Source organism: Urocitellus parryii, chromosome 8 (assembly GCF_045843805.1).
Source record: "Urocitellus parryii isolate mUroPar1 chromosome 8, mUroPar1.hap1, whole genome shotgun sequence".
In the NCBI taxonomy this organism is placed as follows: Eukaryota; Metazoa; Chordata; class Mammalia; order Rodentia; family Sciuridae; genus Urocitellus; species Urocitellus parryii.
The window spans coordinates 54,153,233-54,180,507 of NC_135538.1; the positions used below are offsets into that span (position 1 = coordinate 54,153,233).

General features: G+C 33.0%; 1 protein-coding gene across 2 annotated transcripts in view; it reads left to right on the plus strand.

The window, feature by feature from the left end:
- The window catches only part of Sec63 (SEC63 protein translocation regulator), a 59,676-nt gene that overhangs the window by 13,291 nt on the left and 19,110 nt on the right, over positions 1-27,275 (plus strand). Inside the window, exons 2-13 of one of the 2 annotated variants that reach the window (XM_026389620.2) lie at positions 7,731-7,830; positions 11,062-11,176; positions 12,268-12,380; positions 18,247-18,308; positions 18,911-18,969; positions 20,151-20,201; positions 21,169-21,277; positions 23,221-23,315; positions 23,416-23,548; positions 24,861-24,966; positions 25,677-25,827; positions 27,073-27,220. In XM_026389620.2, the coding sequence (XP_026245405.2) occupies positions 7,731-7,830; positions 11,062-11,176; positions 12,268-12,380; positions 18,247-18,308; positions 18,911-18,969; positions 20,151-20,201; positions 21,169-21,277; positions 23,221-23,315; positions 23,416-23,548; positions 24,861-24,966; positions 25,677-25,827; positions 27,073-27,220 (1,242 nt within the window). Of the gene's footprint in view, positions 1-7,730; positions 7,831-11,061; positions 11,177-12,267; positions 12,381-18,246; positions 18,309-18,910; positions 18,970-20,150; positions 20,202-21,168; positions 21,278-23,220; positions 23,316-23,415; positions 23,549-24,860; positions 24,967-25,672; positions 25,828-27,072; positions 27,221-27,275 lie in introns of both variants that reach the window. The other variant, XM_026389621.2, reaches the window with a different exon arrangement.

Here is a 27,275-nt window from a genome sequence, read left to right on the forward strand (position 1 = left end):
GGCAAACACTCTACCACTGAGCTACAACCCCAGCCCCGTATCTTCTTAAAATGTTTAATTTATAAGTTTAGTTGTATGTTTTAAAATCACATGCTATTAAAAATACAGTTTAAAATTCCTCATGTTTTTCAACCTTTGTGTTTTTTTTTTTTTTTTTCCCTCCCTTTGAGATGCTACTTGTATGCTGACCAGGCTGGCTGTTAACTCCTGTGCTCAATGATTCTACTTCAGTCTACTGTTTAGGTGGGACTATAGACACATGCCACCGCACGCAGCTCATTAAAGCTATTTTGAGTCATCCAACAGTATTCAGATTATCCTTCATTTTTATTTGTTTTGGCATTTTTGAGTTTGAATGTGATATTCTTTTTTCTTTTTTTAAATATTTATTTTTTTAGGTGTAGATGGACACCAACACAATGCCTTTATTTTTATGTGGTGCTGAGGATGGAACCCGGGTCCTGCCCATGCTAGGCAAGCGCTCTACCGCTGAGCCACAATCCCAGCCCCTGAGTGTGATATTCTTACTAGAGATTTCTTCTAAGACAAACATATGATATTATATAACATTAGGTATTGTGATCATCCTGTAGGTGTGTTTTTTTATCTTCATACTGTAATTACTGTATTTTTAAAGTGTTTTTTACAGAAGTTGCTTATAATGGCAGTTAACACAAATTTGAGTTTCTATCCCTAGTGATAATGTGTTATTGATTATTCTGCTTTCAGATGACACACTAAGAATTCTGAACAAGCGTTAATTTGGCTTCTTTAATCTTTTTTTTTTTTTTCCCCTGGTACTGGGGATTGAACCTAGGGGTGCTTACCCATTGAGGCACATTCCGAGTCCCTTATTATATTTTATTTAGAGACAGGTCTCTCTGAATTGCTGAGGCTATCTTTGGACTCCTCCTACATCAGGTTCCCCAGCTCCTGGGATTACAATACAGGTGTGCACTACCTTGCTCCAGCTGGCTTCTTTGATCTTTTAAAATACATTAATGAGCGCTTCCTGTCTTCTCTGTTTTCCGAAAGTACTCCAACAGTGATTCCCTTTTTTTCTGAAGGATGTATTTAGGGTAGTGGGAAAAGATAATTGTTTTCTTTTTACCTCTGTTTATTCTCCTAGCCTTTCCTTTCTTCTCCCTGTGTCCCTGACTTGTAGGTCATATCATTAAAGTTGCTCTTGATGAATCCTCTATGAGAGATAGTTGAGAGAGAGAAATTAAATCAGAGGCAATTTTCTGGAGATTTATTTTTTAATTGTTTCCACTGAGGATGTGTTTTTAGCATTGAGTGGGTAGGGACTATGATACATGGAATGGCCCTCAACATCAAAGAATTACATATTGATAATGCCAGGGTTGAAAAACCCTACTTCCTACTATTTGTTATAGAATCATAAAAGGGAAAGAAAATTGAGATGTATAAGCATATGACATAGTTACATACTGCTGCCCAATCAGGAACCAGCTTTAGGAAGATAGAACAGCTCTTTTAGAATCATATTGTTTTACACTTCTGTTGTCCAGGTTGTCAGTGATGGTGGGATAATTTGCCTTTTTTTTTTTTTTTTTAGTTCAAGAACTCAGTTGCCTTCTGAGTTCCTTTATCCATTAACAGAATTTACATAAGGTGTAGGTGTTAGATGAATATCTGTAATCCTTCCAGTTTGGAAAATCTGAGATTTGTGTGTGCTGAGTAGTGGTGAAGGTAAGTAGTATTTAGTTTTGTCTCTGTCTCTCCCAAATTAAAATGGTTCTGAACTAGCCTTAGGAGATAATAGAACCTTTATTTCTGTTATTCTATTTTATGGTTGGGATGATGACTGTTAGATTTTTGGTGGGCTAGGGCAGTGATTCTCAAATTTTCTTTCCCAAGTTGTTATTCTCAGGTCTTCCTATTTTGGAACATTCTGAAAAAACAAATCATGATTATAGTAAAACTGGTTTTCTTATTAAGTTAATAAAAAACTAAAATTGTCCAAACAAGTGACTAAGTTAGTGTTACCACAGTGAGGTGTGATATAGGCTTGCCCAGATGCACTGGGTAGGTAGAAAACTAATTTTTTTTTAGTCTTTTTGAAAATTTCTTTTGATTCTTGTTACTATTTTCTTGGACATCTTAGGAATTTAGTAATAGTTTCAGGAATCAGTATATTTTGGAAAAAGTGGCATGTCATTTCTTTCAAATAATTTGTAATGAAATAAATTGTTATCTATATAATTGGCTTTATTAAGTTTAGTAAACTGTATGTAAGATATGTTTTAAATTCTCAATGATTTTTATAATCCTCAATAGTAAAATTATTTTAATGGAATAAAGAAGTCAACTTTTAAAAAAAATTTTTATTTTTCAGTTTTCGGCAGACACAACATCTTTATTTTTTTTTTTTATGTGGTGCTGAGGATTGAACCCAGAGCCCCGCGCATACCAGGCGAGCGCTTTACCGCTTGAGCCACATCCCCAGCCCCTCAACTTTTTTTTGACAGTTTGATTTTGGTGATTAGTTTAATGGTGAGGACTGCCTTTGCCAGTTAGGTTATATAGCTAATTTGCAACTTCATATTTTGACAAAATATACTTAAAGTACATTAAAGTTATTCAACCAAACATTAGGCCATATTGACAAAAGTGTGCTTTTATTTAAAATAAATTTTAGTATAAAGTTTTTAACCCTTTTGAAAGTTTGAGATATCTACAAGTTCCTTGTAAGTGAAAGCATGACATTTTACATTTTATTTTAATAATTTATCAATTTACAATATTGGTATTGTATGATAACACCAAAAATATGATGTCATAAAATTTAACGTAAAACTTTCTGAGTGTTAAATTTGAGTATGATAGAATTTACCACTGTTCTTTGACATATGACAAAACATTTAGAGGTAAAGTCTGCAGTTATGTTTGCAACTTATTCTAAAATTGTTCAGGTAAAGAGGAGGGGATCGGGAAGAAAGAAATAGAGGAGCCTAGAGTTACAAGATGTTAGCAGTTGGTGAATTTAGGTGAAGGGAATTGTTCATTTTAATATTTTTAAAACTTTTCTGGTGGCTTGAACATTTTCAAAACAAAGTTGGGAAAATACTTTATACTCACAGAGAATAAAAAAATAAATTTAATAAGTATGTTTTACCATATGAGAAGTGACTTTTACCAGGTTAAAAAATACATTAGGATAAAACTATGTGGGGGAAGTAGAATGAAGAACTTGTTTATTAATTTTTATAAGTGAATGATGATAAAAGGTATGACATTGGTACGGGTTTTTAGATTTCATTGGATACATTTAAAAGTGGATAGAATTGTTTTATTTTGAGATGTCAACTTTATGTGATGACATCCTTTGCAACTCTTAAATTTAGATGTTAAATTAGAAATCTAAAAGTTAAATGATTTTTCTTTTGTGATAATCAGGCAAACAGGTATGAAAACCTCACTTTGGGTAATATTCTTTAAGCTCTTTGGGGTCTATGAATATGGTGCTAAAAGTTCACTCAGTTATACTGCAGATTGGCAGATCGCCCTGGCATGGACAGATATGACTATTTTAACAAGGCACTGTGGAGCTTTTGAAGTACAGCTGCAGTCACCTCTCCCAAACCTTTTACTATCCCTGTAGCTTTACTAAAGTTATGCTGCTGACAGCAGCTATATTTTTTATAATATTTTAAGTCACAAAATTAATTTATGACTTTGGAATTTACCTTTTCTACATGTGAATAGTTTCCTTTAAAACTGTATCAAACATTAATGAGGGGCTGGGGTTGTGGTTCAGTGGTAGAGTGTTTGCACAGCACGTGTGAGTCACTGGGTTCGATCCTCAGCACCACATAAAAATAAATAAATTAAATAAAATAAAGGTACTGTGTCCATCTATAATTAAAAAAAATTAAAGAAACAAAAAAACCTCAAAAACAATTAATGATATTCCTAACATAATTTTGAGTTGCTCTGAAACGAAGTTATAAACTAGAAGTTGATAAATTAACTTATTTTTATACTTCTAAGTGTCTTATTAAAAATCATTAGTAAGGACTTGTGATAGTTGTGATAGATCCTTTAACTTGAGGGTATTATCCAAAGATTTGGAATATGTATTATGAATATTTAGTTATGTTGGGATATGTATTGTGAATATTTAGTTGTGTTGGAAATCTAAATGGTAATATATAAATCATAACCTGTAGTAGGTTTTTGTTATTTTTTATTTTAGTGCTGGGGATTGAATCCAAAGGCATTCTACTACTGAAATACATCCCTAGCTCTTTTTTTATTTTGAGATAGGGTCTCACTAAGCTGCTGAGGCTGGCTTCAAACTTTCGATCCTCTTGCCTCAGCCTCCCGGGTAGCTGGGATTACAGGTGTGTGCCATTATTCTTGGCTTGTAGTGCTTGTTGACTGATTTAAATATATTCCTGAAAGATTAAGAGTTAGTTTTTAGGTTGAAAGAGTGTGGCATACAGGTGCAAGTACACATTGTGCAAGAATATAGGGGCTGAAAATCACATGTACTTTTTCTTGGTCAGAGACATTAGAAGAAGAACATTCCTTTGAATAGATCAAGCTGTCTGGTTAATAAAGAGACTTTAGCTGGTTCTTATAAAACCTTATCAAATGTTTCCTTGATTTTATATTTGAAAATGTGAGACTATAAGGCTTAATTTAATGAGGTGATTGAAAAAAATCAGTGGTGTATTTTCAAAAGTGTTTATAATTTAATCATGAAAAGTCAGAAAATTTGATATTACTGCGATCTCATTGTCAGACATCATTCAGGTTTTGACCTTCTGTGATGTTCTTTGTAGCAAGAGATCCAGTTCAGAATCACATGTAACATTTAGTTGACATGTTTCTTTAGTTTCCCTTAGTCTGAAATAGTCCTTTAATCTTTGCTTGACTTTAAATATTACAGGTCAGTTATTTAGTAGAATGAACTTTAATTTGGATTATCTGGTGTTTTTTCATTATTAGGTTCAGATTTTATGTTAGGCCAGGAATTTCACAAAACAGTCTGTGCTCTCATTGCATTCTGTCAGTTGGCGTAGGATTTCAATTTGTCCTTTCATTAGAATAGTTCACTGATCACTTAAGATGGTGTCTGTCAGGTTTTCTGTATTAGTTTCCTGCTGCTGCTACTGTAATAAATTACTGCAAACTTAGCGACTTAAAACAAGTTTGTTCTCTTACTACTACTACTACTGTTATTATTATTATTATTATTTTTTTTTTTTTGTGTGTGTGTGTGTGTGTGTGTGCGTGCGCGCGCATGCTGGGGATTGAACCCAGGGCCTTGTGCATGCAAGGCAAGCAAGCACTCTACCAATTGAGCTATATCCCAGCCTCTGTCTTAAAATTCTTAATGCCAGGAGTCCAAAATCAACATGAGTTATGTTGTTGGCAGGGCTGGTTCCTTTTTGGAGGATTTGAGGTAGTTTGTTTCCTTGACTTTTCCTCTTTTAGAGACAGCCTGTGTTCCTGGGCTTATGTCATCTTCCTCATCTTCAGAAGGGCGTCATCACTCCAATATCTGTTTCCTTTATATCAACTTTTCTGTCTTTGACCTTCCTGCTTCCCCCTAGAAGTATCCCAGTAATTATATTAGTTTCATTAGGATAATCTCCCTATTTCCAGATTGTTGGCCAAATGGACTTTACAGAAGTGACTGCATTAACAATCTGTCCATTTGGCCATTGAAGATAATGTGTATTTAATGGTTCCTGGTATTAGGATATGGACATCTTTAGGGGCACACTTACCCACTGTAGAGTCATTCTTTCCCCTTTGGTTATTTATTTATTTGTGGTGCTGGGGATTGAACCTCTTGCACACATGAGGGCAAGTGCTCAACCACAGAGCCACATATCTGGCCTTACCCTTGGTAATTTATATTTTGTGGGAAGGTACTAGGATCCTTGGTTCCTGCTAATAGAGAATGGTGTTTACAAGCCAAGATCTGGGAGCTAGCAGTGCTCACTACTGTTGGGATTTTGCTGTTCTAGGCCTGCACTGTAGACAGAGCTAGGGAAATATGTATGTGTGTATATAGACCTATATTTGTATTTTTATGTTAAAAGACATTAATCCATACTGATACTTTCAATTCTAATCTAATATCATGGATTCATTCTTCTGCTTTTTTTCATATTTGTCACTATTTGCTCTGGCAGCGAAATTACTGACTCCGTTTTTCTTAGTGTACTTTTTAAAGCAGTCCCCCCCCCCCCCCGTGTGTGTGTGTGTGTGTGTGTGTGTATACCAGTCTCTTTCTGCCACTGTCCTTTACCCTTCTTTACATCTAGTTCTGATATCTGATAACCTCCTGTAGGTAACTAGCTCTTCTATGTAAATGTCGTCTTCAAAATGTGTAGTAATAGGGTAGTTGGACTTCTTACATGGCAGCTTTGGAGTATTCTGTTGTCTGCTAAGTTCTTTTACTTTCAACGTGGCATCTCATGTAAGGATTGTAGTTTGGTAAATTTTTAAAATATGTTAAAAATATTAATATTTAGAATTAGCTGGACTCAGTTTTGATGGTGATATTCAAAACATCATAGGAGCTGGATGAACACATGCCTTGTCTCCATCTAGCTACACTAGTATCATACAGTTTCTTCACAGTCTGTTTGATCTTTACATCCACATGAATGTAAGTCTTCTTCATATCTGATTAAGATCAGGGAGAACTTGATGGCATATGATGAAGCTTGTTTCTTGTAAGGGCACTGTTCTAAGGATATTTGAGTTGCCTTTGGAGCCACAGTGTATTGAGGCTGCTGGAAGGTAGATGATATGATGACATGTCTTTTTTGTTTTTATTTTTATTTTTATTTTTTTGTGGTTGTGAATAATTATCAGCAGTGCTTCTTGGCTTTCAAAGCCCTTGCTTCGAATTTAGCTTATAAAAAGGCAGATTTTTACTTTAAAACTTTCTGAAAAAAAAATTAAACCTGGGGGTGAATTTCTTAAACTAAGTGTGGTTAACTTAGTAAATACTACATTATACTTAAGCTTTAATTCCTTTTTTATTGAATTACAAATTTTTCAAAGTGACTAAAATAATAGCTTTTGTCAAAGATCTTATATAAACCTATCTTAAGTTCTTATGGGAAGATATTTTGGTGTGGGCAGTTATTTTCATGTTTGATGAATATAATTTCTGCTTAGGTTTTTTTTTTTTTTTTTTTGAGAGAGAGAGAGAGAGAGAGAGAGAGACAGAGAATTTCAATATTTATTTTTAGTTTTCGGCGGACACAACATCTTTGTATGTGGTGCTAAGGATCGAACCCGGGCCGCACGCATGCCAGGCGAGCGCGCTACCACTTGAGCCACATTCCCCAGCCCTGCTTAGCTTTCTTAATAAATCATATTTTAACTGTTTGATATCTTTTGTTGAAGAAGAGAATAGAGGAGAGAATTTCTCAGAAGTACTGATTATATGACTAAATATTTTGGGTTCAAGTCAGTTTTTACATTTACAGAGAAAAGTCAAGCCTCACATAAAAAATAGTTGCCTGGTAGGTAAAAGTTTCCAAATAGAGCATTTTTTCTAAATGGCAGAAAATTGAACCTACAAACATCTTGTAAATGTTTGTAGGGGTTATTTGAACAACAACACTTTCATGTTCCAATGAAATATTAGCATGGTAATGAAGGTGAGTATGGTATTAACTCTGGTTTTGCTTTCACTATGAGAAATGGCTTAACTCATTTTTCTTTCTTGGCAGAGCAAATTCGATTAAAGAATATCAGAAAAGTATATGGAAGATGTATGTGGTATCGTTTACGGTTGTTAAAACCCCAGCCAAATATTATTCCTACAGTAAAGTAAGTAATGGGTTTCAGTAAAAATCATGCCTTAGTGCTTACTCTTCGGGTATCATATAAAATAGGGATTATAATGACTAAGATGTACTTGAAAAGAAATTGTAGCCTGTAGTAGAGGTAAAATGTAATTTGTAAATTTGGGAACTGACTGAACAAAGGAGAAGGGTGAGGAGGAAAGTGACATTCAAGTCTTTTGTATCTTGTGCTATAATTTCAGTTTTATGTTAAAGCTATAGGGGAATTGTAAAAAGATTTAAAAGGCAGGGAGGTGATGTGGTCAAGTTTGCATTTCATGGTGATAATTAGAAGTTTATTGAGTACATATTGCATACTAGGTGCTTTTTATGTTATTTAACACTGTATCAACTTCAAGGTAAATATTTGTGCTTTTCCTCAAACCAAGGCAAAGAAAGATGTGATAACTTGACCAAAGTCATGCAGCTAAAGACTTAAATCTTAGGGAGATACTGGCAAATAAACAAATAATTATATTAGAGTTAGTGCCTTAGTCTGTTTTCTGTTGCTATAACAAAATACCAGTAGCTGTATACTTTATAAAGAGAGGTTTATTTGGCTTATAGTTTTAGAGGCTGATAATCAAAGATCAGGAGACCCTGTTTGTTTTCTGGTGAGGCCCTTCCTGGCTACATCACAACATGGTGAATGGCATGGTGGGAAGGAAGAGAAGTCATGTGGTGAGATAGGAAATCAGGGGCCAGTCTTCCTTTTTTATGATAACTTATTCTGGCAACCATGAGAACAGCATTAATCCCTTCTGAGGATGATACCTCTAATGACCTAACCACCTTCTGCTAGGCCTTAAGGTTTTAAATTAACTTTTATGAAGCAGCAAGGCTAATTAATACACACACACACACACACACACACACACACACACACACACACAATTTCTCAGTCTTCTTATAATTTAGAGACTGTAAAGTTCAGCCACCTCTAGATATTGCCACATTGGAAACCAGGCCTCTAGTACATGAACCCTTGGGGCGGGGGGGGGGGGGGGGGACGGACAAAGCACATCTAAATGATAGCAGTAAGGGCTGGGAGAGGGGTGATACCACGAAAGAGTAGAAGGACTTCTACCTCTGTCTCAAGATAACAAAGAATGCTTTTCTGACAGATGTAAGTTCACAGTTGAGATTTGGAAGAGTTATTAATAATAGACCATAGCTTATATGAGTTGAATCTTTACTATCTGTCAGCTACCTTCTGAATTCTTTATATGCTAAATCTCATTTAATTCTCAAACTCTGAAGTTGGAAACTGAGATGTAAAGGCTCTGCAAATTGCCAGCCTTTCTTAGTTAATAAGTGAGGAATGTGGGAGATGAGCTGAGGGATTTTTGTTCTGAAGTCTTGTGTTCTCAATTCCCCTCTCCCTTGATAGTCAGGTCAAAGTGAGGGGATTTTCCACATATGTTTCCCTCTCTTCTCTGAGTATAGGTGGACATATATAAACGATATGGAAAACAGTTTGAAGTGATATGCCTTTATTAAGGTTTAGAGTATTGTTTTGGCCAAATGAAAAGAAATTTATATCTGATTGCCAGCTGTGTTTAAGCTATCCTGGGATTAGTCAAGATTGAATAGTATTCTATCCAGCTGTCCAAGGAACTTGGAGTGAATTAGAAGAGAAAGTCATGTTTTGTGTTTCTTTGTGTCTTTAACTATAGTCATCTATTGATCATTTTGGCAAAGGTTAAGGATTGCTTTTTGGAGGATAGGTCACTTGACTTTAATATTTAAGGAAGAGTAGAGTTTGGGTGAGCAGAGATAGGGAATGGAAATTTTTGGTAGAAAGATATGAGAGAAAAGCATGATGATAAGGAAAGCTTAGGGAATTTTGAAAGATAGGACTTGTTTTGTTTGAAAAATCAAGGTGATAAAGGTAAATGGATAGGTTGAAACAAGATCATTTCAGATGAGTCTAGATGAAGAAAGAGGCTTATTCCAAATGATGAACATAATTAAAAACTATGTTCCTACTCCAAGAGTTTAAACACATAAATTTTTCTTTGTAGTTCTAAAAATAAGTCACTCCAATTTTATTTGACTTGTCCTTCTTTGATTCTTAATATGTTTTTGCTAACAAATCCTGTTTGGTATAACAAGTTGTTATCCAAAGAGCATAAAAAAGTAAAAATAATTTAATGTCCATACCTAAAGATAGCCACTGTACAATGATTACTTTATATGTTTCTAATTTTTTTATTTCTACAAATTGGATTATATTTTAAATAATTTGAAAGCTGTTTTCTCTTTTAAATTTAACAATACAAGGTAAATAGTCTTTCACAGGAAATTTTACTTTTATTAATTGAAAGTATTTCTCTGTATGGTTGTAACAGTTATTCAGTAATTTTGGATGAGTATTTAAGTTTGTTGTTTTCTTTTATTACTACTTATATCCATAACTACCCTTTTATACTTCACATACTTCATTCTACTTTATTCTCTTCTAAATTTCTTGATTTGGAATGGATTGATAGACTGAAATGGTGTTATTTTTGAGGTTTTTAATACCTTATTTCCAGATGTCCTTCAAACATCTGGAGGGAGAAGAAATAAATTTTTTGTCAAATTATATGTTTTTTTATATCTTTTTTTATTTTAACTAATGCACATTTTTATCTATTGGCTACAAAATGTTACCTTGTATGGCTGCATCATAGTTTACTTAATTCTTTATAAATGATTTATTCATTTAGTTTCCTGTAAATGGACATTAGATTATTTCCAAGGATTTACTACTGTAAACAATGCTGTTTATTCATCTTTGCACAGCTGACCAATTACTTTTTTTAGTTTATCATACTAAAAATGTAATTGCTAGGTAAAGAGCAATTTTTTTTTACATTCAGTAGCTTATTGAATACTTAATATTTATATATTTTGATTACTGAATACTTAATATTTACATATTTTATCTAATCAAGTAAGTTAATAACTTCAATTAACTCCTGGACTTGAAATTCTACAAATAGTAAACAGAAAATTTATTACAGGAGAGGCACTGTACTAGATTTTACAGAATTCAAAAGTGAGAAAGATATTATCCTTGCTTTAATGGGAATATTCAACTCAGCAGCTGTAGAATTTGAGTGCTATGAAATTAGTTTATATTGTTTTATGCCTTAACCTCCCTATATCATTAGACTCAAGGAAAGCCATTCACATGTATTTATTGATACCTCATGTATCTTTTTCTTAACAGGAAAATAGTTCTACTTGCAGGATGGGCATTGTTCTTATTCCTTACATACAAAGTGTCCAAAACAGATCGAGAATATCAAGAATACAATCCTTATGAAGTATTAAATTTGGATCCTGTAAGTTGTATTATTATATTTTGTACTTTAAAGATCCCATTAAAACACAATAGGTCCACATCTAAAAGAAATTGGACCATGCCTTAGAGAAATCAGACTTCAGTTAAAATTTTTTATTAAGATATGAATTTATTATCATTTTAACATGCATATGTATATATATTTAAGCTGAAACTATTAATTGCCATATTTTAAGTATTGTTTTGTAATTGCTAAAATATTTGAAGATCAGAAGTTAGCATATTTTAAAAGACATCTCTAAGATTGATCTAATGCAAAATTTAAAAAATGGGAGGGCATTTATGTTAGTTGAATGTTAAAAATCTTATGCCTTTGTGTTGATTGACATGTAGGCAGTATGTTAAGTCTGGTTTGGGGGATTTCATTGAAAATCTGTCTTTTGGGTGTATCATTAGAATGTTAGAACTGAAATTAATGATAGAGATCATCTAGCTTTTTTTTCAAATAGAGAAAATGAGGCTTGGAAAATTTGTGTCTTCTCTGGTGTTCTGTAGCTTCTTAGTAGCCAAGCTAAATCTAGTGCTCTTTCCATTTTTCCCCCAAACCACTTCTTCTAATTTGCTCGACAGATGGCTTGATTCAGAGATTTATATAATACAGAGTAAGGAGTAATTTCATCTTCTAGTTTTCTGCTTTGTAGAAGAAAAGTTTGCATATAATATGATTCTTCTTATTGTAACAACTGTTGTTATGGCAGACAGGAGTTTGAGATGGTTTCCAGTCCTCCTTGGATTATAAGGGAAGCAAACCTTTGATTTGAGCATTTTTGAGCTAGTCTTAATTTATTGTGATCATTTTTTGATAAATATCTGTATACTTTTGTTTAAATGTGGCATTCTGTGGCTTCATTTTAAAATCATTAATGCCTAGTACTGCAGGATATATTAATTCCATAAAATAAAAATACTTTTATTTTAAAATGTGTGGGGTGAAATTTATGGTACAAAATATGTAGGAGGAAATGTCAGTTTCTTTTGTCAGAATATTAAGTAGTTTATTGTCAAAATAGGTTGGATTATTTCTTTACCACATGGTGCTTGCTTTTACTAACACAAAGCTTTCCCTTTTAGGGAGCAACAGTAGCAGAAATTAAGAAACAGTATCGTTTGCTATCACTTAAGTATCATCCAGATAAAGGAGGCGATGAAGTCATGTTCATGAGGATAGCAAAAGCTTATGCAGCGTAAGTATCATAGGACTCATTATGCATTTTGTAGAGGGGAAAAGATAGTTTTGTGTTTTAATAAAATAGTAAGTAAAATAAGTGTCATACACTTTTGTTAATGCTGACCTCACATGCTGTGTTATTTATGGAACTATTCTGCAGCCCTAAAATTGTAATTTAATGAAACCGTAATTTTAAGTATCTTAAGTTGGCACTGAAAGTAGTACTTGTGCCATGTGAACTTAGTTAAATTAAGTAGTAAGTGATGAGTTCATTGAGCTATTTTGTAAGCATCTGAAGTGGAAGAGAGTATACTTGTACCTTGTTTTCATTTTGAGGCTTTTATTAGGCTAGTTCTGTCCACCCCCCCACCCCCCCCCCACACACACCCCTGGCCTCTCTTTTTCTTTTTCGGCAATGTAGTTGCCTCATTTACACTACTTAAAGGCAAGTTTAATATTTACTTTCAATAAATACTTCATTTTTGGTATCTTTTTATAAATTCATTTTAGTAGATTATTCCTAGTTTATTGTTAAATACTAGTTGAGAGGTGATTTTTTAAAGGTTTTTAAAAAAATTCTTATTTATTTGCTAAGAAACGTTTTCTTTAAGAAAGTTTTTAGGATTTGCAAATCATATTTTTCTTGTTGGGACTGGCAAATTGTATTGTTATTGTTAAGAAACATTCAAACATACATTATGTGTACAGATTTTATTTATGTATTTATAAACTTTGAGGAACATTTTTGCTGTCATTTTTTTGTGGTGCTGGGGATTGAACCCAGGGTTACACTTGCTAGGCAAGTACTCTAACACTGAGATAGATCCCAGCCCTTGAGGAACACTTTATGTACACTTCGTGGAAGATAGAATAGAGTATATAAAATTAAGAAGTTATTATTTCTTGGGTGTTAATACTACAAGAGACTAAAGTTAGCTAGAATCTTTAGGACTTAATGATGGGTACATCCCCACGTAGTTATTTTGTTGAATTAAAGAGTTATGAGGAATTGTGATGTATAATTTTGTCAACTGATTTAAAGAATATAAGTAGACAATGGATGACTCAGATTTAATAGCAAACTGTGAAAGTAATATGAATGACAAAAGTTTTGGAAACATGTTATTTTTGTGCTTAGTGAAAAACAGACTTTTTACCTATTCCCTACATTTTTTTTGTGGCTTACTAGTTATCTTTGTGAAATACTGTATGATTCTGTATTAAAGTAACAGTATCTCGGAGCTTCTGAAGTGGGACCAACATATTCTCCGTAGCTCTTCTCCAGGTTGCTGTTTTTCAGTTGTCTCCTTTTCCCCCCTTTCAACATGTTTTCTTCAAGCATTTACTATTTTTCCTTAATTACTGCTGTACCTTAATTGCTGTCTTCAGGTAATTTAAGAACTGAAGATTGTCAGAGGTGTCAGATAGCCAAGATTATTTAATTAGTAGCTTTAATTTTAGTGCTTTTGGTGCAGGGCTTTTTCCCCCCTCTTAGTCTTCAAGTATTATAACAAGTTTATGCTTCTGTTTTCAGGTTGCTAGCTCTGACTTTATGATGTTCAGTTCCTTTTAAAAAAGTTCAGAAAAATAATATAAGATTTTTAGTTTCAACTCAGTTATGTGATAAAGCTAGAGAATATTTTGTGTGTAAAATATTTTAAATACTTAATGGCTTATCAGACCAATGAATAAGTAAAATGTTAGTGGGACCCATAACTTTGAGATTTTGTAACTTGTATGAGTCCAACTAGATTAGGCAAGATGTCTATTTTATTAAATGTAAGTTTTGAGTAATTGAGAAGTCCTATTTTACGAGTAAATCTCGTTATCCCAGTTAATTCAGGCAGCCTTTGCAGTGCATATATGTTTGATCTTCAGTTTGTTTCAGAATTTGCTTTGATGATTTTATGTAATTTCTTTTCCTTGCCCATTATAACAAATATTTTTTCCTATTTTCACATGCCAGATGTAGCTTTAAAAAGACTGGTTATTTTTAAGGAGTTAGACCATTGAATTCTCTGGTTCATTTTTCTGGGCAGTAGTTAAAATTTGGCTTTCAGGTGTAAAACATTTCTTTAAGATATATATAGTAAGTGGACAGCATAGGTGTTACTTTGAAGATATTTTCGTGTGAGGCACTGGGTTTGATCCTCAGTGCCACATAAAAATAAACAAAATAAAGGTATTGTGTCCATCTACAACTAAAAAAAATGTGTTCTTGTGCTCCAGCACTTGACTATGTAATTTAACTCTACAGAGCCAACTTAGGGTTGCTCACATATAATTTAGTGAAAGCATTCTCTACATCAGGATTTACAGTAATCTGGGGTCTCTGAAATTATTTACAGAATTTATTTTACTTTTTTACAGTACTGGGAATTGAACCCAGGGCCACTGCTGAGCCACATCTCCAGCCCTTTTTTAGTTTGGGGGATGGTCTCACTATGTTGCTGAGGCTAACCTCAAATTTGTGATCCACCTGCTTCATCAGCCTCCCAAGTCAACTTGAAAACTAAGTGTACTTTTTTGCTATCTTGTGAAAGTATATCTTCATTGCCTCTCAACTTAGAGGTGTGTAGAAGGTGTGTGCCAATACATATTCTGTGTATTGCTTGTAGTATACAGAATTTATATGAATTTGTAATGTGCATTTTCCCTGGGGACAGGGGACATAAGAGTTCATTACATTCTTAATAGAATTTGTGTTGCCTCTTTCCAAAAGTTAAGGGATATAATCATGTTTAAGAAACTACATTTATTATTATATGAATTTTATTATTATTGAATTTAAAAAATTATAATAGCATCATTGGTCCTGTTTAAGCTTGTTATATATGATCTATGCTGAAATCACGGGCTTATTTAAGGTACTGCAACTGTATTTTTTTTTTTTTTTTTTAGTACCAGGAATTGAACCTAGGGATGTTGGGTACTGAGCCACATCCCTAGCCACCTTTTTTCTTTTCTTTTCTTTTTTTGGTACCAGGGATTGAACTCAGGGGCACTCCATCATTGAGCCATAACCCCAGCCCTTTTTTCTATCTTATTTAGAGACAGGGTCTTACTGAGTTGCTTAGAGCCTTGCTTTTTGCTGAGGCTGACTTTGAACTCCTCCTGCCTCAGCTCCCTGAGCTGCTGGGATTACAGGTATGCGCCACTATGCCTGGCTCTTGTCTTGCTAAGTTGCTCAGGGTCTCCCTCTGTTGAGGCTGGCTTTTAACTTGTGATTCTTCTGTATCAGCCTCTTGAGCTGCTGGCATCATAGGTTTGTCACCACACCTGGCAACTCTAGTTTTTACTTTTATTTTTAACATTGAAATATTTTATTTGTATGTGTCCATGACATCCCTGGAAAAAGAATCCTATGATTTTTTTCTTTGTGTGTGTTTCATATTTCTTCTTCAGAAGATATCGTCAGAAGGAATTATCAGCTATGATTGTCAGAACAGTTAAAGCAAACTGAAGGGATGGGAACAATTGTTCTGCCATTTTTCTAGATCTTTGAATTACACATCAAACCTGAGACTGGTCACTTTGTACTTGTTTTACCTGATTGTGAAGTTCACAACAACTTTCTCAGCTCTATGATCATCAGTGATTTAAATTTACCATTGTAACCATGCTTCATCATCACAGAAACTGGATGATGACTTTGGATCGAGGCCTAATAAGAACTTGGGGTTTACATTTTTTTTTGGCCTGTAGAAGCTCTTGAGAGCATTAGCCAAGACATTCATGACCACTGTCATGATGGTGTGGAGAGTTAATGAACATTAACTCTTAGGAATGCTTATACTGAAGCACTCATAGGTAGTAAAAAAATCACTTGTTTTTTTAAATTGACTTTAAATAAAGTTGCTGATTTGCTTGAATCATTTACTTGAAATAGTTGCTTGAATTTGCTTTGAGTGTCCAACATGGTGTCTTTCACAGTGGCACACCACAATTTGATGAATGAGTTAATGTCATTATAACCAAGTGTGTACTGTTTAAAAAATCAGAAAATGATTCTGTGATATGAGCTGTGATTTACAATTGCAAGCTTTTCATATATTGTTTAGAAAACAGGTTCATTGCTGCCATCATTAGAAAGGCAGAGAGGACAGATAATTGTTTGGGGGGGAAATGTTCTATTTACGAGACAGAATATTGAGAGAAACAATAGCTAAAGCTCGAGGTTTGGTGGACAGTTGTCCAGGGAAACCAAAGCAGAATATTTTGAGAAACATCCCTCTGTAGAAAAGAAGTCGTAGCATCACTCTTATCAATTTGCAAGCAGATACTTTTCACTGGCTCCTGTATTTTGCTGTGGCATTGGGTCAAATAAGTGAGTTACAGTTAAACAAGGACCAAAAATATCAAGGCACAAATCATTGAAACCTAAGGGTGTTTTTTATTATCTTGTAAAAATATTTTATTGCCTCTCAGTAAAAATGATTTGTAGGTCAGAAACTGTGTTGCCTTATCACCATCTGTGCTAGCTGGTGACCTAATGCTGGGTTCACAGCATAACTGAAGAAAACGACAAAGAAAACATACAAATATATAGAGGTACCTTTTCAAATCTGTGACGGCTCTCTGACTTTAAGGGTCCATTGAAAGAGAGCTCCACTGGAATTCTTTATTCTTATATAGGGGACCCATAAGGAGAGGATCTATGGAACATTTGCCCAAAAAGGGCAAAGGGGTAGGATTACAAAGAAAAGGTGAGTGTAACTCAACCCCTGTAGGTGACGACCACTCCTGGAGCCACGCCTTGTTTTCTGAGCTGGGGTAATGCCCAAGTTACTGGGACCTGGCACTACCGTGCCAGACTGAAGGCAATAATTGTTCAGAACCCTGGTGCATCAGGACTTAAAGGCTTCTGTATCCAGGTCAGCTCCTGACATTGCCTCTTAAGTTCTGGGGAAAGAAATAGATTTGAAAGTAAACAGAATCTTTGCCAGTTGGTCCACCAGAATGCCTTTCTTTCATTGATAAATTTTTTTATGGGTTTGCGTTATCTTCCTTGACTACATTGTGAAGTTTTTGTTTTGTTTAAGGTTCTGGGGATTGAATCCCCAGGGCATTATTTTTTAGTTTTAGGCATGGTCTCACCAAGTTGCCCAGGCTAGCCTCGAACTTGTGATCTCCTTGTCTTAGCCTCCTGAGTAGTGGGATTGTGGGTGTGTGCCATCACACCTGGCCATTATAAAGTTATGCTTTTTATAATATCTACACTGGAAACTGAGATAATACCATCTTGACTCGGTGTCTTGAGCTCTGTGTTTAATGACTCTAATGACCTACATTTATAGCAAGGTGTTAAAAAATCATTGTGTTGCTTTCATCTTGCCTGGAGTCTGTCGGTTAGTAGGTATACTTCTTGTTCTGCTGATGGTTGGCTTAGAAGAAAATTATGATCTCATCATAATTCAAATGACTTTTTCCACAACATTGGAATTTTTCAGGTGGTGTTCTTTGAGAATATGCTCTAAATGTTTTGGATTTGAATATGTATTATTTATATTTTTTAAAGACATTGTATTTATCGTAAGTTATAACCATGTTTATTGAAGAGGTTTTGGAAAATATCAGACTATAAAGGAAAGATTAAAGTCACCTATAATTCTCCTTGCTTTTTCGGAAAATGTACTGGCTCAACTTGAGAACACATGAGTTAGCAAGGAATATGTATCAAGGCTTAGTAGTTAGCAGTTTTTATTAATACAGCAATCTTTGCTCCCTGCCTTTTCCCCTGATATCAGAGAGACTTTTATCTTGATTTTCTGAATTAGTGTCTTCTGAGAAATGAGTTGGTTGGTTAATGTAGTTTGTCTCTCCAAGTATATATTTTTCAGATGTGGCTTTCTAATGTTGCAGCTTTATTTTTTTTATGCTAGTTTAACAGATGAAGAGTCCCGAAAAAATTGGGAAGAATTTGGAAATCCAGATGGGCCTCAAGGTGCAGTATATGATCATTGTAAAATGTTGGTTATATAGTATATATTATGAAAATATATAGTATATATTATGAAAATGTATATATTGAAAGGATCATTTTGATTTTCTTGGTTTATGAATAGGAAAATTATAATAGTTAAACATGGAAATTGGGTTTCCTTTTACTTTTAATTTTCTTTTTGAAGACTAGTTTGAAAACTTCGAGAGAGAAGAGCAGTAACTGTCATTGTTCTTTCCAGTAGATAAAAATTAGGTGAAAAAAATATTTTTTGTAAACTAATAACAGACTTTCTCATATTCATAGTGTTTATATAGATTTGACATATAAAAGAATTTAGGTTTTTTAGGAAGAAAGTTGTGTATGTAAATACTTTTTTCTTGTTTTTGAAAAACTTGTACTTAAATAGGGTTGTTTTTCTTCTTTTTGAAAAATTTGAACTTTTAGATATAAAGTATCCCTTAACTTTTGTCTAATGATGCCCACATAATGTAATCTCTCTGTAGGTATTTTTAGGAAGGGGAAAGAATGTAGAATTTTGAGATACAAAAAATGAAAATAAAAGTAGAGATTCTTCAGAAACTATGATATTCTTCCTATTTCAGCCACAAGCTTTGGAATTGCTCTGCCAGCTTGGATAGTTGACCAGAAAAATTCAATTTTGGTGAGTACTTTTAGATAAGACATATCATGATGTGTTTGTGGTAATTTTTGTTATATACTATGTGTTTTGGTATAATCTAAAGAACTTTTACAAAGAAAATACTGGTATAACTTTTTAAATTTAACTTGAATATATTCCGTATTTTACAAAATGGAGAAAACAATTGGTTCCTATTATTGGGCTGCTGGTTTGAGGTAGTATGTTCTAAAGTTTATTTTCTTTCAAAAGTATTTTCAGATCAGGTTCTAGTTTTGGTTTGGAGAACACTGGTTTTTATGATACACATTTAAGGACTACTCAAAATTGAAATCTTTTTTTTTTTCCAAAACCTTTATTCAGGCTAAACTAATTTTAATGTATGTTAAGTTAAACAATATGTATTCCATATGGTACTTCAGAAGGCAGTAGGACATCAGGCTTGAATCAGTGAGAGTTGGTGTATACCTAAAACGTTGGGAATTATTTTACCTATTGTTCAAGAATAGATAATTCCTTACTACAACTTTCTTGAAAATAATTGTCTAGGAGCTACTTCTGAATGCATTTGTTTTGCAAATGGCCATTTTATGACATATTGAAATTGTTTGTAGGGGTAGTTAGTTGCTGCATATAAGTGTTTGTCATGCTTAGGGTTACTTTGTGGGAATAGGAGGTAAGTAAGGAAGCTACAAGATTTAGGATCAAGCAGTAGGGGGAAAATTCAGTAGATGTTTATTAGCAAACAGAAAATTTTGAAGTGTATCTTGATGGGCAGTTTTTCAGGGGCTTCTATTGTCATTTATTTCCAGGGCACTAACTGCTTGTAAGGTGTGGGTATATGGAATACTTGACTGGAAGGAAAACAATTTATAAAGACATTTTGCCATTTCTGTATTTTGTCAGTAAATAATAAATCAAAAGATAATTTATTATGGTGGATAAGAGCATAGGCTCTATAGATTACTAGATCCGCCACTAGCTGTGCCTAGGACCAGCTATATAACCTTTGTGTACTGGATATACCCATCAACAAGAGAAAAACAATAGCGATTCCTTTCTCATAGAGTATGATAATAAGGATTAAATGAGATAATACATGAATAGTACTTTTAACAATGCTTTCGTATTATAAACCTCAAAAGAAATGTTCATGAATGTTGTTATAATTTATCTGGTAAAGGTCATAATTTTTTCATTTCTAGGTTTTACTTGTATATGGATTGGCATTTATGGTTATCCTTCCAGTTGTTGTGGTAAGTTCTAGCCCTTTTTATTAACATTTCTTTTTCTTTTTTTGGAAGGCATTTTTTGGAGTCTCCCTATAATATTTTAATTTGTATTAAAGTGTACTTCATTAATCCTTGAACTTAAGAATTTTTGCTTAGCTTACGTTTAAAGATCTTCTAAAGGTGAAATTGCTTGAGTTACTTAAGAGCCTGTCTTTGTAATCCATAAGTAAAACATACCTGAGGTAATACAGGTATATTTAGAGTTTAAAATGAAAGTTTATTTTCATTTGTCCCCAACTTTATTTCTGTCAAGAATAATTACTCTAACTTTGTTTCCTCTTTCAAATTTTACGTGCACTTTTTTTTTTAATCTTTTATATAATTTTACTGTATGTATTGTTCCTGTGACCTTTTTTGTTTTACATTTGGGGCACAGCATATAAAGCAGCCTCATTTTAAAAAACATAGTAACTGCATAGTACCATAATATGGAGATATACCATATGGAGATATACCATAAAGTTTTAAGACTTTTACCACTTACTACTTTTGTGAGTTGTGTTCCTTCTGATCCTGGAGTTCATCTGGGTCCTAAAGTGAGGCTAGTAATTAACATTTTGTGTGAGAGCCAATCATATGAATTACTATGAATGAGAGTATCATGTCAATTGTGAAATCATTTATTGAAAAAATTTTAAACATGTGCTGTCCATTGGGAATTAACATACTGTTTATAGCTGTGAGTGGTCTTTTTCCTGTTTTGTTTTTAATTTTTTTCCTAAAACTAAGTTCTTTAAGCATACACATATAGTAATTTACATCTGTATTTAGGCTTTTGGCAATAGAAGTATTCTAAAGATCAAGTGCTTTTATTAATTATGAATATTTTATGTTGAATTGAAATATAAAGATTTGTCATGAACATATTTTGCATCAAACTTAACATTTATTAATGTTGTCTTGCTTTATTTTTTTTTTGTTTGTGTTATAGGGTTCTTGGTGGTATCGTTCAATACGGTATAGTGGAGACCAGATTCTAATACGCACAACACAGATTTATACATACTTTGTTTATAAAACCCGAAATATGGATATGAAACGTAAGTCAAATTAAATAACTGAAATTAGTTATATTACTTTCTGATTAATTTATGTGGAGTTGATATATATTCTTTAACTCTGTATTGGAGAAATCGCATTTTATAGTTTCATAGCTAATCAGTTCATATAACTGAAGCCAGAGGAAAGTGCTATTTACCCTTTATCACATTTTTTGACTTGTATTTATATTATTTCCAGTATTTATATATTTTATCAGAGATTTTATGATAAAACTTTATATGTTTGCATTTTCTAACATTACTAGCCAACATTTTTTTGTAGTTTGTCTCAGGTACTATTAAGGACTGTCCATTTATTACCTCAGTTAATCTGTATTGTGCCCCCATCAGTAAATGCTGTTTTTAAGCGTGTTTTTTAATGAGGACTGCAGCACAGAAACGTTAGCATGTCCAAGGATACACAGTGACAGTACTAGGGTTGAGCCAAAGGCAATTTGGTCCCTGAGCCTTCAAGCACTTCATTAAACCATATTAAATGAGTAAAAATAGATGTCTTAGGTGTGTTGAAAGAAAACTGTCAGAATATTCGTTCTCAGGGTCTTATTTAAAAATTCCTTCTTGGGGAAGAAAAACGCATCATACTGAATACTTTCTTTGATCCATAAAACACACTTTCTAAAGTTCATACCACTGGAGAATGCAATTTTGTTCCAAAACTGAAATGGACTTCTTTGTATTTGGGATTTGCCAATTTTACTAATTTTCTTATTTTTTAGTTGTCATTGGACACATACCTTTATTTATTTATTTCTATGTGGTGCTGAGGATTGAACTCAGGGCCTTGTACGTGCTAGGCGAGCGCTCTGTTGCTGAGCCACACCACAGCACCACTAATTTTCTTGATAATGAGAAAAAGATTCCTCAAGATCATACGACAGTGTGCACACAATAATTTTTTTAGAATTGAGTAGATGTTACTTTTTCTTGTGCATATATATTATTCTTATCTTATATTGAAATATTGCTATAAAATCTTTCCCTATTGAAAATGTTTCATGTTTATAATGTTTTGATGTGTTTTTTTTTTTCCTCAGTGATCTTGATTTCTGAGGCTGGTTCTTAACCTTATATTAATTTTGCCAGAAAAGTATTATTTAGCTGGTAGATTTGTTTGTTTTCAGGAAAGATAGTAATGGTAACCATTTACACATACACTATGTTTGTTGTATGTCAGACACATGTAAAAAAACTCAGGTGCAGAGAGGTGAAGAATAGTGCTCTAGGTTCTTTAGCTAGTGATATAACTTCCGGGTTTAGGCTCCATAACCTCTGTATAGTTCTGCTTTTTGTGTATTTTTTAAAAGTATTTTCTGCGGTGAGGTAAGATTGATGACTGTAGTGCCAGTCCTTAAAGAGCTTATAGGCGTTACACTTGCCTGGGAATCTTATGTATTTCAATTGTTTATTCACAAAACCCTCTAGGGTTCCATCATTTTCTGGAAATTGCAGTGTATTTTTGTTTACTCAAAGGTATGACAAGTCACGCAGTGAAGAAACCTTCAACTCTTTTTAACCTATTATTTTCAGTGTGTTTAACTATAGGGCCCCCTTTTTTCTTATATAACAGTTATCAACATCATACAGAATACTAATGCTCTATAGAAAATTTTTTGGAGCAGCTAGTTAAGTCTAGAAAAGGGTGCTGTTATAAGTGATTTTAATGTATCCAGTTACTTTGGTGCCTTAGTTTGTAATACATTTTTCTTCACTTTGGGATAGGCAGTATTGTCCACATTTTAAGAAATAAAATGTTTCTTTTTTATGGGAGAAATTAATACTTGTCAGTAGTAAGAGTTGAGATGATTTTCAGAATGGTTTGGGATTAGAAAAGTGCTTTTAGTAAGTAGCATTAAGAAAGTATCTCAAGAAGGAAAATTGATCAATAAATTTATTTATCTTCATTTTTTTCTTTGTTTCCATAGGTCTCATCATGGTTTTGGCTGGAGCTTCTGAATTTGATCCCCAGTATAATAAAGATGCTACAAGCAGACCAACAGATAATATTCTAATACCACAGGTTAGGCACCATAGCACAAATTCTTTGATGACTAGTTGAGTACTAAAGTGGATACTTTTTAAAAGTATATATTTTTGAATAATTATTTTATTTACTTTAGCTGATCAGAGAGATTGGCAGCATTAATTTAAAGAAGAATGAGCCTCCACTTACCTGCCCATATAGCCTGAAGGCCAGAGTTCTTTTACTGTCTCATCTTGCTAGAATGAAAATTCCTGAGACCCTTGAAGAAGGTATTTGTGATTCTAATATCTACAGGGTTTTAATAGAATCAAAGCAACAGATTTAATTAGATCTCATGGTGCATTGTTTTTGTCACTATTCTTTTTTGCTCCATCATATAATTGCTCAAGGACTCCCATCCCCCCATTTTTGTTTTTTTTAATCTATATGCTACATAATTGCTTCACATAGTTTGAAGGTCGAAGTTGGATGTTTTGGCAAATATTAAAATTTAGTGTTTCAAGGTGAGAGAATATTCTGAAGGAGAAATGTGTAGTTAAATTAAGATAATACAAAAAGTTCCTAATGACTTTTTAACAAGAAATTTGTAAGCTTTCTAGAGGAACAGGAATGGGTTTCACAACAAATACCTCCACTGAACACTAACCCCCACCCACACATCATCCCTCCTACCAGTGTTCTGAGTAGTATCTGTTTGATCTTTATTTAAAGCTACATCATGTGTGTGTCTGTCTCTGTCTCTTCTTATCCCCTTCCCTATTTCTCCATTCCTAATCCTAAATACTTTTTTTTTAATTTGTTTTAATTAGTTACACATGACAGTACAATGACCTTGACATATCATACATTTGAATCACTTTTAAATGAAATCTTACTGTCCCCCATCTCCTTTAATAATGTATTCAAATGCTTCAAACAAGGCTACTTGATACTTAGAAATTGGATGCTTATTCTGTCATAAGAAAGGATGTTTATGATAGAATGAAGGAGTACTGTTCAAGCATTGTCACTGAAGTTGCTTTGAAATTTTAGTAATTATGCTGCTAATGTTCTGTACAGATACATAGTCATCTTCATTTTTACAAATCTGTAACAAACAGGGAAAACATTTTTTTAGGTTGAATGCCAAGCCCAATAGTAGTTAAGACTTTTATATGCAGTATAAATGACTCTGTGTGCCTTGTTGCCCTCTTCCTCCTCTTCCTCATTTCTCTGTATTTAATTGACATTTATTCTCATTCTTAGCTTTTAGAATTAATTAATACTTAAGGAACTTACAAGCACAAAAAGAAAATTCTTGAGGTTCTCAAATGCACCAAGATTAAGATTAAATTTATGATTAAGGCTGCTTTAAAACAGGAATTAACTTCTGAAGCTTAACATAATATTAAAATTTTCCTTTGACACATCTGAGTGGGGGTTTTCTGGCCATTAACAGTGATGCAGAGGAGAAACTGTAAAATGCTGAAATCCTGTGAAATGTTTGTGGGACAACTTTTTTAGAATTAGTCTTGGGCTATGATGATAAAGATGCTTTAACTATAAAATTAGAATTGTTTCAAGTTTTTTATTGTTTTGCAGATCAGCAATTTATGCTGAAAAAATGCCCTGCTTTGCTTCAAGAAATGGTTAATGTAATCTGCCAACTAATAATAATGGCCAGGAGCCGTGAAGGTGAGGAGGAAATGTAATTAAATTGTTTTATTTATTTATTTATTTTTTGCAAGCATGTGCAGATTTTACTTCACAGTTTTTAAGATTTATGAGGAACTAATTGTAATTCTGTCTGCCAGTTCAATCGGCCTTCTCAATTTTGCTCATGATTTTTCTCATTGTTTCATAGTTTTATTGTTTGCTCTGCAGATTTAATATTTCCTTTTCCTTCTGATTATTTTTGGAGTTAGTTTATTCTGTATTTTAACAGTGAGTTTGAAATATTTCTTTAACAAACGTAATGATGATTCACCTGACATGTAATATTTTTTGTATGGAAGGAAAAGAATCAGGAAATTGTTGCTCAGTAATGGAATGGGAGAACCTTAACAAATAAGACAGTGCTTATGGGTTGTTGTGGGAGATGTTAGTACTTGCATGGTATCAGTACATTCATGATGCTGATAATAATTGATAATTTAATGTTACTTGAGTTGATGCAGTTTTTTTTTAATGAAATCAATGCTTATTGCTGGATAATATACATTTTGCTGTTTGCATGTTAATATCCTCTCCAGTAATTTTTAAAAGAAAATCAATACCACGATCTTAAAATTTGTGTTAAAGATATTAATGATGTGAAAGATATGAGTATGATTTGGTTTTATGATGAATTGTGTACTCCGGAACATGTAAAAGTCCAGCCCTGTTGTTTCTTCTTTTTTTCTGTTCTTTCTAAGAAAGGGAGTTTCGTGCTCCAACTTTGGCATCCTTAGAAAACTGCATGAAGCTTTCCCAGATGGCTGTTCAAGGCCTTCAACAATTTAAATCTCCTCTTCTGCAGCTCCCTCACATTGAAGAGGACAATCTTAGAAGAGTTTCTAATCATAAAAAGGTAATTCTCTTCTGTTTTGTACTTCAAAGTTAATATTTTGCAGTTTGTCATGTCACTTAAAGGTAATATGAATGAAAAGTTTTCTAGAAATGGTTCCTATGAATTTTTTAGATTTAGGATATCTTAAAGTGTTATGAAACTATCTTTCAAGTGGTTCTGTTAACATATTCCTGATTAGGTAGTTTTTAATAATATTTTACTATTGTAAGTAATGTTACTATGATTGGGGGGGGGCTTGTCAATGTATTTTAGCAGTTGACACTTTGCTTCATATGTTGCCAAAAATAAATGTATGGTATACATTTTAGTAATTTCATTCTTGGCTTAAAGGTTGAATAGTGGGTCTGTTGTTTGAGTATGAATTAAAAAAAATTAAACATTTGAAAAAATACATTAAGTAAAGATAATTCTTATTTAGAAAATATAATCTATGGTAAAGATATAATGAACTATTTAGATACAGCAAAAAATATGTATAAAGGAAAAACTTGAGAAAACAGAAGTAAAATTACAAGTCTAGTGCGAGACTTTAAACATTACTTTGCATATATAGTAGATAAAGGGAGAAAAGGTAGACATTGGATTTGGTGATTAAGGTAAAGTTAATAAATGTATATTAGAAATTTGTATTAAAAAGACAGTGCTGTCTTTTAAAGTAATTGTGTTGCCCCTATCAATTTGATCATGTTATCATAATCATAAAAATCTCAAAATTCAAAACCAGAACTTTACCTGTCTTATAATCTAATTTTTGTGAAAGTACAAATTAAATAATTAACACCAAACAACTGAAATTAAAGAATACTCTTATAAGTAACCATTTTGCCATGGTGGATATTATTACAATAACAGTCATATTTAGAAAAGTAACAAAAATTAAGAATATTGCATAGTTAAAACCTTGAGAGTGTATCTGTACTTGTGAGGTATTTATTCTTAAAGTTTATTTTTAATAAGGTTGAAAATAAACAAATTGAAGACAATAGTTCTTACTTGGGGGTAGATTCTATATGAATGTCACTGACATCTTTTAATTTTTTAAATTAAAAAACAAAGGCTGAACTTTAATTTAAGCGACATTGGAGAAAAGGACCTCGAAATACTATTAGTTGTATTTTCTGCTTTGAAATGCATACAATATTAACATTTTTCTTAAAGTGCTGGATTTTATTTTAGTTAACATAATTTATTTTTATGAAAAGTTTCATGAATTAGGGATTTATAATTTTTATTTTTCTTATTCAGTATAAAATTAAAACTATACAGGATTTGGTGAGTTTAAAAGAATCAGATCGTCACAGTCTACTACACTTTCTTGAAGATGAAAAATATGAAGAGGTCATGGCTGTCCTTGGGAGTTTTCCCTTTGTGACAATGGATATAAAATCACAGGGTAAGTGATAGGTTTCCTCGTTGAACATTGCTTCCTATTAGATTTGTTCTCATTC